The sequence below is a fragment of the Pelodiscus sinensis genome, chromosome 3 (genome assembly GCF_052426305.1).
Source record: "Pelodiscus sinensis isolate ZL-2025 chromosome 3, ASM5242630v1, whole genome shotgun sequence".
NCBI classification, from domain to species: Eukaryota; Metazoa; Chordata; order Testudines; family Trionychidae; genus Pelodiscus; species Pelodiscus sinensis.
The window spans coordinates 101,300,411-101,319,571 of NC_143054.1; the positions used below are offsets into that span (position 1 = coordinate 101,300,411).

Sequence of the window (19,161 nt, forward strand, 5' to 3'; positions counted from 1 at the left end):
ATTAGAAAGTGTTTTACACTTTTATTTGCTTGTAACCATTTCAGGCTTTATCCCTTAGGTATGAACTCACTTAAACCCTGTCTCCTTTTGATTAAATACACTTGTTTTACTTTTATTCTAAATCAATCCAGTGCTGTGTTGGAATTGAAGGGATTGTTAATACATGTTTGACTCTTTACAGGAAAAACAGACCTTATCACTCCACAGAGTGGTTCAGGAGAGGGCTGGACATTTCAGGACAGAGGGTTTTGGGGAAATTTGGGAATAACATTGGGGCCATCTGGCTAGTGGTAACTGAGACTAGTGGAGGCCACAGTGTGGTTGTGGTATGACAAGCAGGCAGCTGGCCCCAGAGTGGCTGAACCAGGGCTACTTAATATAGAGAGACTTGGTGATTGTATGCGAGGTTGGTTGGTGCATCCAGACAGAGGGCACTCAGGTTTACAGGAAAAACAGTCACACCATCTCTCACTGATTTGAATTATACCCCAGAATGTCCCAATAGAAGTGAACATCATGTGGTACACAGCTTTCAGTGCTACATTCACAGGAAAAATAATCACAGTGGGAAAGAATGTGTCTGTGAGCCACCAATAGAAGTAGCACAGTCCCTAGACGACTTAATGGAACCCTAGTCTCCATGGGGTCAAAACATCTGGTGGTGGTAGGGAGGATGGTGGTGGCTATATTTTGTTTTTCTGGTGGGCATTGTGCAGTAGACAGGGACATCAGTGAATGCCATTCTTACGGTGAAAAGGTTTTGCCCATGAACAATTTTCTATGTAAGAAAATTAGACCTGAAAAGGCAATGTTTAAGGACTATGATCTGGTGGAGTTTAATTAAGGTTTCCAGGAATAAGGGAAAGCAAGGCAGAGTGATGTAGATACACTTTCTGTCCATAAGGGGTTCTTGGGAGGCCCCTGATTATGTTACAATTAGCAGGCATTGTACATCCTACAATAAAGCAAAACATTCAAAGTGTGCACTGTATTGGTCAGTTCCATAAGTTACCTGTTACTATTTATATTCCCTAGAATCATAGAATCATAGGGCTGGAAGAGACCTCAGGAGGCCATCAAGTCCAGGCCCCTTCCCAAAGCAGGACCAATCCCAACTAAATCATCCCAGCCAGGGCTTTGTCAAGCTGAGACTTAAATTCCTCTAGGGATGGAGATTCCATCACCTCCCTAGGGGTACGTCTACACTAGCTCCCTAGTTCGAACTAGAGAGGCTAATGAGGGCGACTGAAATTGCTAATGAAGCGCGGGATTTAAATATCCCATGCTTGATTAGCATATTTCCAGCTGGTCGCCATTTTGGAAACTGACTAGTCCGAAGTAACTGCCCGCGTCTATACGCGGCAGAGATGCGGGATTCCGAGATAAACCCCTTAGTTTGAATTAACTGTTAAACCTCATTCCACGAGGAGTAACAGTTAATTCGAACTAAGGGGTTTATTTAAATCCTATGCTTCATTAGCAATTTCGGTCTCCCGCATTAGCCTCCCTAGTTCGAACTAGGGGGCTAGTGTAGATGTACCCTAGGTAACTCATTCCAGTACTTCCCCACCCTCCTAGGGAACTAGTTTTTCCTGAGATCCACCCTAGACCTCCCCTTCTGTAACTTGAGACCATTGCTCCTTGTTCTGCCATCTGTCACTACTGAGAACAGCCTCTCTCCATCCTCTTTGGAACCTCCCTTCAGGAAGTTGAAGGCTGCTATCAAATCCCCCCTCACCCTTCTTTTCTGCAGACTAAATAAGCCCAAATCCCTCAGCCTCTCCCCCTAGGTCATGTGCTCCTGACCCCAATCATTTTGGTTGCGCTCCGCTGGACCCTCTCTAATGCGTCCATATTCTTTCTGTAGTGGGGGGCCCAGAACTGGACACAATACTCCAGATGTGGCCTCACCAGTGCTAAATAAAGGGGAATAATCACTTCTCTAGATCAGCTGGCAATGCTCCTCCTAATGAAATCTAATATTCCATTCACCTTCTTGGCTACAAGGGCACATTGTTGACTCATATCCAGCTTCTCATCCACAGTAATCCACAGTTGTTTTCTGCCGAATTGCAGCTTAGCCAGTCGGTCCCCAGGCTGTCACAGTGCTTGGGATTCTTCCGTCCCAAGTGCCGGACTCTACACTTGTCCTTGTTGAACCTCATCAGATTTCTTTTGGCCCAATCCTCTAATCTGTCTATGTCACTCTGGACCCTATCCCTGCCCTCCAACGTATCTCCCTCTCCCCCTAGCTTAGTGTCACCCACAAACTTGCTGAGGGTGCAATCCATCCCCTCATCCAGGTCATTAATAAAGATGTTGAACAAAAACAGCCCTAGATCCGATCCTTGGGGCACTCTACTTGAAACCGACCACCAAACTGACATTGAGCCATTAATCACTACCCATTGGGCCCAACAATCGTGTCAGCTTTCTATCCACCTTACAGTCCATTTATCCAATCCATACTTCCTTAACTTGCTGGCAAGAATGTTGTGGGAGACCGTATCAAATGCTTTGCTGAAGTCAAGATATATCACATCCACTGATTTCTGTAGAATGAACAGAAACAATAAAGTCCCTATTGATTTTATGAAGCTTCTGTCAATTCTCCATTTTTTGTGTCAAAACTGTGCTTGGGGTAGTGTTGTAATTGCACTTATTTTCTAATAAATATTATGGAGTGGAAGGGGGATACCAGTGAATGCCCTTTTTATGGTGGAAAGGCTTTATCTAAGAGGATATTTAGGGGTACCAGTGGGGTTTCTTGAGTGAATAATTCCTAGATTATAGCTCACTCTAGTTGTGGATACTGAGATTTATATGAATTAATAGTTGAATAGATAAATCAGAGTTTTCACTACTTTAGTTAGTCACTTACCATATAATATGACAGAGCCAGTTACCTCATCATAGAAGCTAATCAGATTGGTTAGGCATGACTTGCTCCTGGTGAATCCATGTTGACTATTCCTAATCACTTTCCCCCCTTCCAAGTGCTTCAAAATGGATTCCTTCAGGATCCCCTCCGTGATTTTTCTGGGGACTGAGGTAAGGCTGACTGGTCTGAAATTCCCTGGATTGTCCTTCCCTTTTTAAAAGATGGGCACTACATTTGCCTTTTTTTCAATCATCTGGGATCTCTCCCAATCTCCACGAGTTTGGGAAACTCAGAGGTGCCCTGGTGGCCACTCCGTCCATAGTAATCACAGCTTAACTGTGAGAGAACCTCCATTTAGTGAGGATGCTATCTTTCAAAAAAGCAGATCGCTTTTTTGATATTCTTTGGTAGTGTGGATGCTCTCTTTCGGAATAATTTTTTTCAGAAGATCTCTTCTGGAAAAGCTTCTTCTGAAAGAAGTCTGCAGTCTAAACGTAGCCTGAAGAAGTGAGTTATAGTTCATGCAATCTTTTGCTCCAATACTCTAATAAACGTGTTAGTCTTTAAAGTGCCACCAGACTCCTCATTGTTTTTGCTGAAACAGACTAATGTGGCTACCTCTCTGAAACCATTCATGGCTTGGAAATTCTTCTAATGCTTTTTTGTTATAATTTTATAAAAGCCATTTGTCCTAGAAATTGTATTTAAAAGTTCTTGAGAAGATGAAGGGCATTGTATTAATTTTGAAACTGGAGAAGAATCTTTGGGAAGGAGCTCACTGGCAAATTAAAAATGACAGAATGGTCCATCGTGTTCCAGTGGACTTGAAAAGTGTAACAAATGATAGGTGGAGACCTAAATTTCAGTAATCACTATTAAAAAATTGCAATGTTGGCCCTACTGAAGTTAGTGGCAAATCTCCTGTGGATGTTGGTGAGGGTAGGATTTCACAGTAAGGTTCTAGCCTTTTTTCTCCAGATAGGTAAAGCCTTCAGAATGTAAACTGACCACAAGGAAGTTTGCCACAATGGTTCATGAGGAAAAGTTAAGATAAATCACATCTTGCTCCATAATCCGAACCATCTTTACCAGCTGTGGTGTTGTCTAGCGCAACCTGGTAGGGCAGAGTGAATAGTATAAGCATTTGTCAGCAAATCGTTGGTTAATTTTATTAATTTATTCACTTGGCAATGTCATAAGAACACAAGAATGGCCATATCGCGTCAGAACTATGATCCATCTAGCCCAGTATCCTGTCTTCCTACAGCAGTCAGTACCAGACATGTCAGAGGGAATAAATAGAATAGGGTGATTGGTGAGTGACCCATCCTTTGCTGTCTAGTCCCAGCTTCTGGCAGTTAGAGGGTCAGAGATACGTGGAGCAAGGGGTTGAATTCCTGACCATCTTGGCTAATGTCAGAGTTATATTCTAAGATGCAGGAAAGCATGAATGCTTTTGTGTGTTTCTTTTCTGATAGAGTCTTCAAAGCCTCTCCCTTTCAAGGGCAGTTGGTGGTATGAGTTCATATTTTCTACATGTTTTCAAGCTGTGTTTGACTGCAGTGGAGAGAAAATTGTAGCAGGACCAGTCCCGCTTTAACTTATTCTGAAGGTATGAAGTCCCTTTAAGTATGTGCTCAAGTTCCATCAAAGTCAGAATAAACCACCCAGATTATGACATTAGGGCATTACATGAAAAGAGCACAGCTCTGTTTTGTGATGAAGCACAGATCAGACACATAAAACCAATGTTCCAAGAAGCAAAATTTCAATATTCTGCAAACTGTACAAGTGCAGTAGTGTTTCCAAATGGATGATGTCAGGAGGCTATGGCTGTGGAGTCCTTAGAGGACTTGGAAAAATCCTTAAATCAAAAGTAACATATTTTGCAAAGTACGAAAGGAGCAAAGTAGGTTGGCACAGGTAGAGGGGTTTGGTACATTAACTGTTCATTTCCAGTTTAAAATTGATTCTGGATATTCTGGTTTTCTACTCTTTCTCCATCCCCTTTTATATAACTTAAGTCAGTTACTTTGACACTTAAACTACTCATATGTGTGCTCATCATTACAAGTTAGTTTTTTAAAACTCTGTATTTTAATTAAGAAAATGATACACACATTTTTGCCACTTCTTTAAAAAAAGATCTTTAAAACCAGAGTATAATTTGTTAATAAATTACATAAGCATACACACATATATGACTTTCAAAAGAAAGGAAATGTAAAGTTAGGAATGTCAGTCATTCTTAGTAGCTGTGTAGTGTCCAAAGTAACACCCACTTCTGAAAGCAGGGATTCCACTAATCTCCAGTGTGTGTGGGTTTGATAGTGCAAAGCCATGCTCAGTTCCTGAGTTTTCCTTAATATGCTTTAGGAAGCAAACCGTGCAGGAACCAATACACCGAGAAAATCATTGCCTGAGGAAGTCAGGCTGTCAGATGTGATATGTTGTTAATTTTTAGCATTCTCAGTTTGTTTGAGAGCTGTTTAAAGTACAAACTTGACCTGCTCTCTGTTTCATCAAAAACTCAAAACGGTTGGTTGGTTGGTTATGTAACTGGAATTCTGAACAATATGTTTCATAAACATTGATTTTCTTAAGCACAGAGGATATTAGTAGGCAGGCTTTCAGTGTCTGAAAGCACTGCTCCTTACAATTTTAAGGTTCACAAATGATAGACTACCTTGATATTTGTGCAACTTTGTAGTACAATAAACCTGTTTTCAAAGAATTGCTGTTTCAGTTACAGAAACAAAGCTAGATAGATTTCTATCCATCTTGGTCAATCTTTTCTGATTCCTTTATATTCTAGTTCTAGAAATAGAGCTAAAGCAAACATCCAGAAATGAACACCCCTGAACTTCAGAGAAGTTACATTGAAATGTTTGCATCAGGCAGAGTTAAGAGGGGAATGAAGACTTGAGTTCCCTAATATTTTCTCTGTGAAGTGCTGTACAGTAGAAAAGCGCTGCCTATTTTATTACCACACTCCATGTTAATGGTATCTGATCACAGGTGTAGCTAGGCAAATTCCTCATAAACTCAGGCAAATTTAAGGCATAACATTTTTATGGCTGATTTTTCTTGGTTATTCATCAAGTCTTTTATAATCCTGCTCCTAAATCAATCAGTCTGTCTATCTACCTATCTGCTCTTATTTAGTTCGTGTCCACACTGGGCCAAATGTAGCCAATGGAATTACACAGGGATGAATTTGAAGATCTTGATTCCACAATGAGCTCATCATGGGAAGATCACTGTACTCAAATGGAATCCAATTTACTAGTGTTGAAAATCAGCCCAAGCTGACTTAAATGGCATTCTATATGGGAATGAGTGCTGCTTTCAGGAAGCTCATTGCAGGATTGAACACTTGGATTGTAATTATAGAGCAGTTTACTCATGATTGGTACCTTTGTATAGTAATTTATACATGTGAAGTGTGGATATAAAATCCTACCACATCAGAGTGGTAGTGCTGTCCACCCACTTTGCACTGATGTTAATGACTATCCGTGGAACAAGTCAAAGGAAAATCAGGCCCCTAGTGTTTTTACAACCACTCTGAAAAGTTGTAAAATGATTACACAAGGTGCAAGTAGGGAACAGACCTGCCACCTGTATTTTTGGGTCAAAGGTATTTTTCTTTGCTTTCCCTGTGTTAAAAGTGATACTAGCCCCAGTTCTGATCTCAGCACTACTCAGTTACATCCATAATAGAAATTATATTCTAATCAATGGAGTTACTCTGATGTATATGAGATAAGACTCTGACCTAAAATGTGTGCTCAGAATCTTCTTGTGAAAGTTACTTGTGTGATGAGGGGGCAGGGAAGTCATGAGAAATGAAGATAAAAGGATACATGGAATCACAAACAACTGTTCTGCTCCCTGGTAAATAATCTTATACCTATAGTATAAAAATAACACGTGGCCTCCTTAAAAAGGACAAGGAGCAGTAGGAAATATACAAATTTAAAAGAAGAAAATCCTTTTTCAACTGCAATAGCTGTTAATCCTTTATCATGGCTGTAGCTTCACAACTGGTTGGCAAAACGCATGTCTTCAGTTAGACTTCATTTTACCAAAGATTTGGGACATATTTCATTTAAACTGCCAATCAACTGTCTATCTCTTTCCAGATCTTCTCTGAAAACATATCTTTTGGCCCTTACCCTTTTGTTTTTACTCTTCTTTGGCTGTGATTTATTATTTAACCATGAAAAGTGTTTTGGGACACAGTTTGTATAAAAGGCGCTATGCAGAATAAAGTTAGAGCATATTGCATTTCACATCATGTACAGGCAGTCCCCGACTTACGCGGATCCGACTTACGTCGGATCCACACTTACGAACGGAGCTTTCTCGCCCCGGAAGTCGGGGCGAGAAAGCCCCGTTCGTAAGCTGCTCCGGTGCCCCTGGTCTGCTGGAGACCGTCTCCAGCAGACCAGGGGCACCGGGCGGGTTCCCGCGCTTCTGAGGCTTTGCCAGAGCAAAGCCTCAGAAGCGCGGGAACCGCTGCTGCTGCCCCTTGAGACCCGGTGCCTGTGGTCTGCTGGGGACGGTCCCCAGCAGACCACAGGCCCCCGGACTGAAGCCGCAGCCGCGGGGGGGTCCCGCGCCTCTGAGGCTTTGCCAGAGCAAAGCCTCAGAGGCGCGGGGAACCGCCGCTGCTGCCGCTTTGACTGAAGTCCGGGGGCCTGTGGGACTGCGGCTTCAGTCCGGGGGCCTGTGGTCTGCTGGGGACCGTCCCCAGCAGACCACAGGCACCCAGACTGAAGCCGCAGCCGTGGCGGTGTCCCTCGCCTCTGAGGCTTTGCCAGAGCAAAGCCTCAGAGGCGCGGCACCCCACTGCCGCTGCGGCTCTGCTCCCCGTGTCCCTGGTCTGCTGGGGGGGGGGGGGCGCAGCTAGTGTGCTCCCCCCCCCCAGCAGACCAGGCTTTTGTTTTGGACTCTGGGGCAGAGCAGCTGGGGCGCTGCCGATTGGTCCTGCAGCGCCCGTGGGCACTACTGGACCAACCCGGCAGCACCCCAGCTGCTCTGCCCCAGGTCCTGATTCAGCCGCTGCTGGTCAGTTTCAGCAGCGGCTGAATCAGGACGTCTGGGGCAGAGCAGATGGGGTGCTGCTGGGTTGGTCCAGTAGCACCCCAGCTGCTCTGCCCCAGGCGTCCCCAAGTCAGCTTCTGCTGAAACTGACCAGCGCTGACTACAGGAAGCCCCAGGCAGAGTTGCTCTGCCCCGGGCTTCCTGGAATCAGCTGCTGATCAGTTTCAGCAGCAGCTGACTTGGGGACGCCTGGGGTTCTTAAGTTGATTCTGTATGTAAGTCAGAACTGGCGGTCAGTTTCAGCAGTGTCTGAATCTGGACGCCAGTTCCGACTTACATACAGATTCAACTTAAGAACAAACCTACAGTCCCTATCTTGTACGTAACCCGGGGACTGCCTGTATATCACTTCAGGTACAGATTTTCCCCCCTCATAAATCAACAAATGTTATACTAACCATCTCAGCGTACTTCCTAAACAACATGTCCAGCTTCTCTTCTGGGGTAGTCAGCTTGTTCAAGCTTTGCATCAGCAGTGTGGCTTCCTTCCCTTAAAAAAAACGAAAGAAGGAGGATCGATGACTAGGCAGGCAGTGTATGGCATGCTGTTGGGAAACAGACTGTTTGATACGTTAATCTAAAAAACTCAGAAATGAAACCTCTTGTTTTGAGAGGAATAATTTTCACTTTTTTTTAAAGGAAGTTATGAACAGAACCTGCTGATCACGAACATTTCTAACACTTGATCCTATTCTAGAACTTGGACCTGAACAGTTTTCTAGCTATGGGCACAGATTTTTCAAAAGCACCGAGGAGTCCTGTGGCACCTTATAGACTAACTGAAGTGTTGGAGCATAAGCTTTCGTGGGCAAAGACCCACTTTGTCAGATGCCATGCATCACGAAATGCGTCAGATGCATGACAAATGTCATGCGTCAGATGTTTTGCCCACAAAAGCTTATGCTCCAACACTTCGGTTAGTCTATAAGGTGCCACAGGACTCCTCGCTGCTTTTGCAGATTCAGACTAACACAGCTACCCCTCTGATACTTAAAAAGCACCCTTACAAAGCAGCATTATTTCAGAATAACTGACGTTATTTCGAAATAACACAGTGTGAGTTTACACAGCAAGCTGTTATTTCAAAATAATGTCGAGATGGAGGACTTCTTACTCTGACTCCTGTAACTCTCATTTCATGAGGAGTAAGGAAAGTTGAAGGAATAGTGTTCTTCCTTTGACTTCCTGCTGTGTAGACAGAGCCAAAAGCTGAATTAAGCTTTTTCGACATAAGCTACGCAATTGACGTAGCTGAAGCTGCATATCTTAATTTGAATTTTGCTCCGCAGTGTAGATGTATCCTGGGGTGTCTAAATTCCATTGACAGTCAGTGAGAATTAATTGTCTTTGAAAATCTGACTCATGATTCTGGATCCTAGTTCTCCATGATACAAACCCCAAAATTCTCCAATAAGAAAACCCATAAAAATCTGTATTTTTTGCAGCTTTAAAATGAAATGCTGAACTTCAGTTTCTCTAGCCACAATATATATAAGTATCAGTTGAATACCAGGTTTGTTTGATGTATTTACAGTGTTTAAGCAAGTTCAAAACCTCACAGTGCCATCAATCATTATAATAAAATAAACTCATTGGACCGATCCAGTTTTCTTTACTGTTGTCAATTGCCCAGTCTCTTATTTTCATTTCTTTCATTGTTTGTTTAGCACTTCCCATGTTTTCTACAATTGTCTGCCTTTGAACATAATTCACAGCATTGCTGTACACAGTACAGAACAGCATATTACCAAATTCAGTGACACAGTTTTTACGGGTGAATTTTAATGTCTTTGGCATCCTTTCATAACTTGAACTACTCACATCTGGAGGCTGAAATGAGCTGTATTAAATATGAACCCCCACATAGTACTGAGTAACTTCTGTTTGCTGGAAGCAGTTTATTGGAGTATGTTTAGCAGTGTAAATTTAAAGTACATTCAAAAATCCACCATGGGGGCATGGAGCTGGCTGTGCACATTAAATAAGTGACATTTGTACTTTCTGTAAAATTTAGTATTTGTTAGTATGTTTTTATTTTTTCACAAAATGCAAAAACTAAAGATTCTCTGTAAAAATACAAATTCTGAGCTTTTTTGCATTTTTCTGTGGCAAACCTTCTATGATCCCTGCTCAAGAACGATTTTTGATTTTTGTTCCATACTTTTTTGTAAAATGACTGAGATATATACACAGTATCAAGCTAGAGATTCCTGGGGCAGAACCTTTGCATGGTGCAAAAGGGCTGGATTCTGGTTGTAACTGGACAAATGGGACTTCCCTCAGCAGGTGGGAGCTCCTAGTTGGTGTAAAGCTGGTACATCTCGCTCTTGTGCCATCCTCTTTCCCCAGAGCAGGAGGCAAGATGGCTTTGGGAAAGCTTATGCTGGGGGGTCTGCTAAAGTGGGAGAGGGGCAGGAGATGATAGTATGCCACTATGCTGTTCCTCAGTGACGGTATGCCATTAGTATAAATTGAAGTAGCCCCTTGGCTGTTCTATCAAGGATCAGTGCAGACTGGCCCATGTTGTTAGGTAGCCACCTCTATCTGACAGGCTGGGAAACTCTGTGAGGGTATGTCTACACTACCCCACTAGTTCGAACTAGTGGGGTAATGTAGGCATACCGCACTTGCAAATGAAGCCCGGGATTTGAATTTCCCGGGCTTCATTTGCATAAGCGGGGAGCCGCCATTTTTAAAATCCCGCTGGTTCGAACCCCGTGCAGCGCGGCTACACGGGGCACGAACTAGGTAGTTCGAACTAGGCTTCCTAGTTCGAACTACCGTTACTCCTCGTGAAATGAGGAGTAATGGTAGTTCGAACTAGGAAGCCTAGTTCGAACTACCTAGTTCGTGCCCCGTGTAGCCGCGCTGCACGGGGTTCGAACCAGCGGGGTTTTAAAAATGGCGGCTCCCCGCTTATGCAAATGAAGCCCGGGAAATTCAAATCCCGGGCTTCATTTGCAAGTGCGGTATGCCTACATTACCCTCCTAGTTCGAACTAGCGGGGTAGTGTAGACATACCCTGATTGATTTGTGCTCAACAGGTTTTGAGGTTTTTTTTGTATGAACAATCTTTGTAATAGTAACAAATTAGGTATATAAAAAAGAAGAGATCTGAGACTGGTCAACACTTTAGCACTTGGGACCCCTTAGACATTTCTTGGATATCTTTCAAGCTCCCCTGCAGAAGGAAGGCTAGCCAGTGGAACTCTATAGATATCCACTGAAGACCTTCTCAAGACCTTGGGTAAACCTCAATCTGGGGTTAATTTTTGGGTGCTCTACTAACCGTCATAAGTGCTGGAGACTAAATAAAGTAGAAGCTTTGAGTGGAAGCACTTCTGTTTGCCTGCTTGCATCAACTAGCTATCAGCTTGACATGCCATGTTCCCATTGATTTATTGCCTGCCACTGCCTTGCAAAGAAAAAAGTTACCAAAAGCTCTGGATTCAGCAAAACCCCAGGCAACACTTCTCCCTAGCGTTTTCTCCAACCCACAACTTCCAAACTACTTTGAACAGGAGAAAAAAGTGCCAGTTGGGTACCACAAAATTGTATAATATTCTCTTGGGTGTGTATGGATGTGTCTACGCTGCACTGTTAGGCCGTGTCCAGACTCAGGGGTTTTTTCGGGAAAAGTAGCCTTTTCCCGAAAAAACTTCCCCTGCGTCCAGACTCAAGCCGCGTTCTTTCGAAATTATTTCGAAAGAACGCGGCTTTTCTTTCGATGGCGGTAAACCTCAATTTACGAGGAAGAACGCCTTCTTTCGAAAGTTCCTCTTTCGAAAGAAGGCGTTCTTCAATGTAAAGAGGCCGTCTTCGAAAGAGAGCATCCAGACTCGCTGGGTGCTCTCTTTCGAAAAAGCAGATTTCTCTTTCGAAAGATCCGCCTGCAGTCTAGATGCGATCTTTTGAAAGAGGCTCTTTCGAAAGATGCTTTCGAAAGAGCCTCTTTCGAAAGAAGCCTGCAGTCTAGACATAGCCTTATTTCGAGATAACTAGTGTTACTTTGAAATAACGATGCAAGCGTCTAAACAGCCATTCTGTTATTCAAAATAATTTTGAAGTAATGGACAGATTATTCCGAAATTTGTAAACCTCATTCTACAAGGAATAGCACCTATTCTGAAATAGCTATTTTGAAATAAGGCAGGTATAGACACTCCGCTGCTTCTATTTCAAAATAGCCCCTCACTAGGACCATTCTAAGTTATTCCTCCTCAGTGCCTCCTGGGACTCTCACTCGAGATAGCACGGCTACATTAGGGAAGCCTGCCTTGGACTAATTTTGAGGCTTCTGTGCAGTATAGACGTGCTATTTCGAAATAAGCTATTTCAGAAAAACTATTCTGGAATAGCTTATTTTGAAATAGCCGTGCAGTGTAGATGTACCTATGTTATTAAAAGGATCAATATCTCATGCAGCCTAAACTTATTTCTTGGATAATTATGTAAAACATAATGTAACTAGACAAAGATTGCAACAACAATCATCGTTTTCCACACATAATCAGGACATTTTTACTATCAACCATCAATAAAGATTTAATGTGGGAATGAACAGAAATCAGAAGAGTTTCCCCCCTCGTGTTAAGCCATGACTCTTGGAATAGCTGTATTTCAGTTACATAAATACTTGCCTAGCCCTTTCAGGATTTTCTTTTCCAATTTTTGCTCCTTATTGATGCTGGATTCCTTTGCTCCTGCAGCATCCCCAGTAGCTATCTGTTCTTTCTCGCTCTCGTCATTTGCATCTTCATAATCTCCGTCCTCATTATTGAATGATTCTCCCTTCTCAGGCTTGTCAGTGCCTTTGGCAGCTCTCTCCTTTTCCACTAGACTAGCAGCAGAGCCATAGGTTTTAATAATGTCCTCCAGCTGTCGGCTCAGCTCTTCGGATATGTCACAAACTGTTGTTTCAGGCTCAGCACTTGTTTCGTTCTCAGGAGGCTGGGGGTTGGTAGAGGATGTCTCACTGTTGTGTTTCTCAAGGCCATTCTGATTAGGTAATGTTGAAGTGCTATTTACAGGAGGGAGTGGTTGGTGTTCAGGTTTGAGATCAGTAGGCGGGTCATTCTCCATAGTTGGTATAGCACCTAATAGCTCACAGCTGTAAGTTTAAAATTAACAAATTAATGTAGCCATTACTAGGGAATGTGCTTTTTTCTTAAATATGTTGTGTAAAAAACTTTATCATCTAGGTCAATTTATCCTCGGTGAAAAAAGCAAATTTTATATATTAAAAATGGAAAAGGCCCACATAAGGCTAACATTTAAAAAAATTCTTATCCCCATTGCCAGTGATACTACAGACAATTAAACAAGATACTATCTACTTTATTGTACTTTCTGAGTGCACTCTATGCCATTTGTTTTATTTCTTGCATTTTTTTCCAGCTGATTGGAACAGATTTATTTTATACTAGAGGTTTCCAAATTCTAGTGCGTGTCCCCCCTGGGAGGTGTGTGTGTGGAGGAACATTTAGAAGGATGCAGTGGTGCCCAGGCTAGCCCACATGGAGGGCAGGGAGGAAGCACCACCCAGCTCCGCTCTGCTCCAGGGTCTGGTGTGGCCCTGCCCCAGTTCCCAGCCCTGGCCTACCTGTGGCTCCCCATCTGCCTTTGTTCCCAGCCTCTGGTCCACCCCCAGCCTTGGCTCTGTTTCTGGTCACAACCCTGCTCAGGTCCCAGCCTTGACAGCAACCTTGGTCGTCTTACCTCTGTCTACATCCTTCATGTGGGAGCCACAGCCCCATTCCTAGCTCCAGGGAGGTACGGACAGGAATAAGAGGGGCATGACCCTGAAAAGTTTGGGGACCATTGTTTTAGATTTTAATCAGTTTCACTTTCATTATGGCACAATGTCTTGTACTTTCAGTTAGCAACACTGAAGAGAAATCTAAAATAGTTCTAAAATTGTTATGTAATCATACAGCAGTGAGGCCCATCATCACTATCACAATAAAAACACTTAACTAATGTTAAAAAAAACTTCTGTAAAACACCGTTCTACTATTTAATTAGCACTGTACACTGTACACTTGGCATTGTACAAAACATTCCAAAAGGCAGAATCTCAGGATCACAATGTTATTTCTTGATGCTTAAGTTCCACTCCACTTGCTTCACTGGTTACACAAAAGATTAATCTAGTACACTGCGTGTTTCTCTTCTCTTTTTAATAATAAACCAGGGTATGTCTACACTACAATGTTAATTCGAACTAACTTAGTTCGAATTAGTTAATTCGAACTAAGCTAATTCAAACTAACGCATCTAGAACTAAAAACTAGTTTGAATTAGCGTTTTGCTAATTCGAACTAGCGCGTCCACATTAAGTGGACCCTGAACCGGGCTTAAGGATGGCCGAAAGCAGTGCTGGCAGGGCATCAGAGAAGAACTTAGAGCATGGAGATGCTTTCTCAGGCTAGCCGAGGGCTGTGCTTAAAGGGTCCTGCCCCCCACCCCGGACAGACAGTTCTCAGGGGTGCCCCGCTTGCAAACTAGTCCTGGCTTGGATTGCCCGGACTACCCACACTGGGCACATCACACCACTCGGCCACAGCCCGGCTGCACTTGCCGCAGGCTGCCATCTGGGGAGAGGGGGCAATTGGGGGGCTGCAGGAGAGCTTCCACCCCCAGAAGCCCACAGAGCCAGCCCAGTCCTCCCCATCGGGGGCTCGTACCCCATTCCTCCCTCACCTCCTTCCACTTACCCTTCCCTAGCCCCTCTTCTTGATGTACAAAATAAAGATAACGTGTCTTCCAAAATGGAATCTGTCTTTATTGAACAAAACTGGGAGAGACTGGGAAAAGGAGGTGGGAGAGGGGAAGAGAGAGGCTGGGAGAGGGGAGGGCAACTAAAATGATGAGGGGTTGGGAACAGGTCCCATATGAAGAGAGGCTAAAGAGACTGGGACTTTTCAGCTTAGAAAAGAGGAGACAGAGGGCGGACAGGATAGAGGTCTCTAAAAGCATGAGTGGGGTGAAGAGGGTGCATACAGAAAAATTCTTCATTAGTTCCCATAAAGAAGGACTAGAGGACACCAAAGGAAAGGAATGGGTAGCACGCTTCAAACTAGTAACAGAAAGTTGTTCTTCACAAAGCAAAGAGTCAACCTGTGGAACTCCTTGCTGCAGGAGGCTGTGAAGGCTAGAACTAGAACAAAGTTTAAAGGGAAGTGAGATCAAGTCATGGAGGCTGGGTCCATGGAGTGGTATTAGCCAGGGGGTAGGAGTGGTGTCCCTGCCCAAGGTTTGTGGAAGGCTGGAGAGGGATGGCACGAGACAAATGGCTTGGTCACTGTCTTCGGTCCATCCCCTCCAGGGTCCCTAGGGTTGGCCGCTGTCGGCAGACAGGCTACTGGGCTAGATAGACCTTTGGTCTGACCCAGGACGGCCATTGTAAGCTCAGGGCTCAGGGTCGGGGGTCTCACTGGACCCCCTTGATTCTCTTGCACACCTGCTCCTGGGTGGCCAGGCTGGCAGCTCTCCTGCCCTAGATGGCCACTTTCCTGTGCCTAGTGCGGAGATCATGGACAAGGTCCACGATGTCTGCACTAGCCCAGGCGGATGCCCGCCTCTTGCGGTCCCGGGCAAGCTCCCGGGGGCCGCCAGCCTGGTCCCGGGAAGAGGGGGAGGGCTGGGGGGCATCGGGTGGGTGGCTCGATCCGTGCCAGGTGCAGGGTCTGCTGGCTGGGTGCTAGTAGGCTTGCACCTGGCATGGGCACCGTAGCCAGCCCGTGCCCCTTTAAGGGGTCCGGGGCCGGGAGGGGGGCAGTAGAGTTTCCCTGGTGTTGGCCAGAGTGGCCACCAGGGAAACCTGGGGAGGGCTAGCCTCCCACTAGTTCGAATTAAGGGGCTACACAGCCCTTAATTCGAACTAGCTAGTTTGAACTAGGCTTAATCCTCGTGGAATGAGGATTACCTAGTTCGAACTAAGCGCTCCGTTAGTTCGAATTAAATTCGAACTAACGGAGCGCTAGTGTAGCGCCTATGAAAGTTAGTTCAAACTAACGTCCGTTAGTTCGAACTAACTTTGTAGGGTAGACATATCCCCAGAAGTCTCAAACTCCTGGCCTGTTGGCCATCCCCAGCAAGAGCAGTTTCACAATCTAGCCTGCAAGTACTGGTGGGCCATTGAGGAGGAAGGGACCTGTCTGTTGCAGTCACTCTAACCCTCCCCTTTCCCACCGTCACCCTGCCCTCTTCCCCCAGCCCACATGGCACCCTGTTCCTCCAAGGATGCAGCCTCAGGGTATGTCTATACAGCAAAGTTATTTCGAAATAACTTTACCAGCGTCTACACAGCCAAACCACTATTTTGAAATTAAATCGAAACAGCAGAGGACTTATTTTGAAATTGGTAAATCTCATTCCATGAGGAATAGCTCCAATTTCGAAATTGCTATTTCGAAATAAGTGCTATGTAGATGCTTATTTCGAAATAGGGGGTCTCTAGCCCTTCCCAGGGTGCCCTGCTGGCCACTCTGGGCATAACCAAGAAAACTCCTCTCCCTCCCCCATCCCCGGAGCCCTTAAAGGGGTAGACTCTGGCCACAGTGCCTGTGCCAGCTCCACGACTGCCAGCCAAGAGCCAGCAGTCGCTGTACCTGACCCAGTGGCCCCAGCATGAGCCAGGCAGCCACTGCTCCCCAGGACCAGTCTACCAGCTCCCAGGGGCTGGAAAAGGCGGGCGCCTGCCTGGTCCAGTGCGGAGATCAGGCACCTAAGTCAGGTTTGGGGGGATGCCTCCAATGTCCATGATCTCCACACTAAACGGAGGAACACAACCGTCTACAGGTGGATGGCTACCAGCCTGGCCACCAAAGACCACATGCGAACCCAGGAGCAGGTTCGCTTGAAAATCAAGGAGCTGTGGCAGGTATATGCCAGGGCCACAGGGGGCAGCTCCCAGCCAGGGGCAGACCCAGACCCCTGCCCCTATTTTGATGCTCTGGACTGCATCCTGGGGAACAGGATGGTCCATGCGCCCCAGGTGATCATCGACCCTGGGGCAGAGCTTGCTGCCTCCTGCTGCCTCAGCCCCTGCTGGCACTCCTTCTTCCCCTCCTGCTTCTTCCTCCCCACCCTCCCCATACTCCCAGGGACACCAGGGCCCCCGCACCTGTGGTGCTGGGAGACAGTTGGGTTGGCAAGACCGCCAACCCCGAGCTTCTCTTCCTCCTTCCTCCCCCTGCCAGCTCCCTCCTCCCAGGTTTTCCCCTCCCCTCTCCCACCCTCCCTCCTCCCCTCTCCCATCTTCTTTCCCCAGTCTCAACTTAGTTTCATTCCCTGCCCACCCCAGTTTTGTTCAATAACGAGGCTTTGTTGTAATGAATGCGTGTCTTTTATTGTACAGCAGGAAGGGGAGTCAGGGAGGGATAAGTGGAAGAACATAAGGGAGGAATGAGGCACAAGCCCCCAGTGAGGCGCACCAGGGAAACTGTTACTGCCTGCAGAACGTGATGCCAGGCTCGCAGCAACATGTCCAGGGGAAGCACCAGAGTGCCCAGGGGTGGCTCCAGCTACATGCTGCAGAGTGCTGTGGCGTCCCAAGTGAGGGTAACTAGAGCACTCAGAGAAAAAAATGCTTTGCTGTCTCTCAGCGAAGTAGGCAAGCTAGCAGGGAAATCTTAGAACCGGTTGTCTGGGGGGTGTCCCTTTAAGCACAGGTCTCAGATAGCCTCAGGCAGCAACCACAGAAGGTAACTCCTGACCTGATGCCCTGCCAGAACCGGTTCTGGCCAGCCTTAAATGCGATTCAGCATCCTTCGGTGTGGAGGCACTATTTCAAAATAACAAAATGCTATTTCGAAATGCATTTTGTGTCTAGACATGTTATTTCAAAATAAGCTATTTCGAAATAATGCTGTAGTGTAGACATATCCTCAGGTATTATTGGGGAGCAGGTGGAAAGGGAGGTTAGTGAGGCGTGGCAGCAGCCCCTCCATAGTCCCTGCAATGGCAGGAGCCACAAGGAAGAAGAACAAGTGCATCCTCTGAGTTCCTCTGCTTTAAACCGTGCTTTAAACCGCCTTTATATTTCCCAAAATCAGAGCTCCAGCCTCTGTATGAAGCCTGCTCTAACTTACATAGCAACCAAGGATCATTCTGATTGTTGTATGTGTGTTCTACAGTGTCCAAGTTGCTGCTGTTTTAAAAGGCAGCGTATAATGGGAGCAGGAGCGGCCTGAGGGCTTCAGCAGCTGGCGCTCCAGGCGGAGTGCGCGATCAGCACCTCCACCTGCAGGGCCATCAATGGACTGACATCATCATTGGGCGCCCTGGGTGGCGGCACCCTAGGCGGCGACTGAGTCCGCCTATAGCCACAGGCCGCTCCTGAATGGGAGGTGTACTGTTTACTTGCAATACATGTCTCAGTGCATATCAGCCTAGTACTAGTCAAATTGATCTTGGATATAAAATGTTAACATGCAGGTACTTGTAGATAAGATAGTCAACCTTGTATAGCCTATCACTTCCTCCAGCAACTAACTTCAAGCATGAACTTGGAATGTTAGGAGAAAGGCCCCTTTAATTGTTGGCCTGCAGACTTCTTCTTGCAGTCCTTGCATAAACAAAACTATTGTCTATGCAAAATTCTGTAATGACTGGTATATACTGTCACATCAGTGGATCTGATTCTCTGCAGCTTTTCCCACAATGTAGTCAGTACACCTGTGTGAAAGGACCTAAAATGTTACTATTCTGGTTTGATAACATGTGGTGCCCAATTTACTGTGGAAAATTATGCCCAGTATAAGTGATTTATCCAAACAATTCCTGTCAGCATTAATATGTTTGTCTAGACTAGCGCTTGTGGTCCTATTTTAACTTGAGTTAGTTGATTGCCAATTACTCAAATTAACTGACATGTTTATAAATGCTAGTCTGGATGCTCTACAAATGTTTGTTCCAGAACACAAACATTTGTGAAATGTTTAGACTAGCATTTACAATTATGCTAATTAATTAGAGTTAATTGGCAATAAATTAACTAGAGTTAAAACAAGACCACCAAGTTGAATATAGGCAAACCCAGTGTGAACTTCACAACTAGCATGCCATAAGATATAACCTTAAATGTGCTACAGTTCTCAAGGGTCCCATGGATTAGGTCATATTTGGCTATAGCAGACACATGGATATGTTAACATTAGGAATGTAAA

At 45.1% G+C, this 19,161-nt stretch overlaps 1 protein-coding gene across 2 annotated transcripts in view; it reads right to left on the reverse strand.

The window, feature by feature from the left end:
* Positions 1 to 19,161, reverse strand: part of TXLNB (taxilin beta) — a 46,362-nt gene that overhangs the window by 23,847 nt on the left and 3,354 nt on the right. For both annotated transcript variants that reach the window (XM_075924310.2, XM_075924309.2), the window contains exons 2-3: positions 12,631 to 13,100; positions 8,389 to 8,480 (exon numbers count right to left, since the gene is read on the reverse strand). In XM_075924310.2, the coding sequence (XP_075780425.1) occupies positions 8,389 to 8,480; positions 12,631 to 13,072 (534 nt within the window). In that variant the 5' untranslated portion in view covers positions 13,073 to 13,100. The remainder of the gene's footprint in view (positions 1 to 8,388; positions 8,481 to 12,630; positions 13,101 to 19,161) is intronic.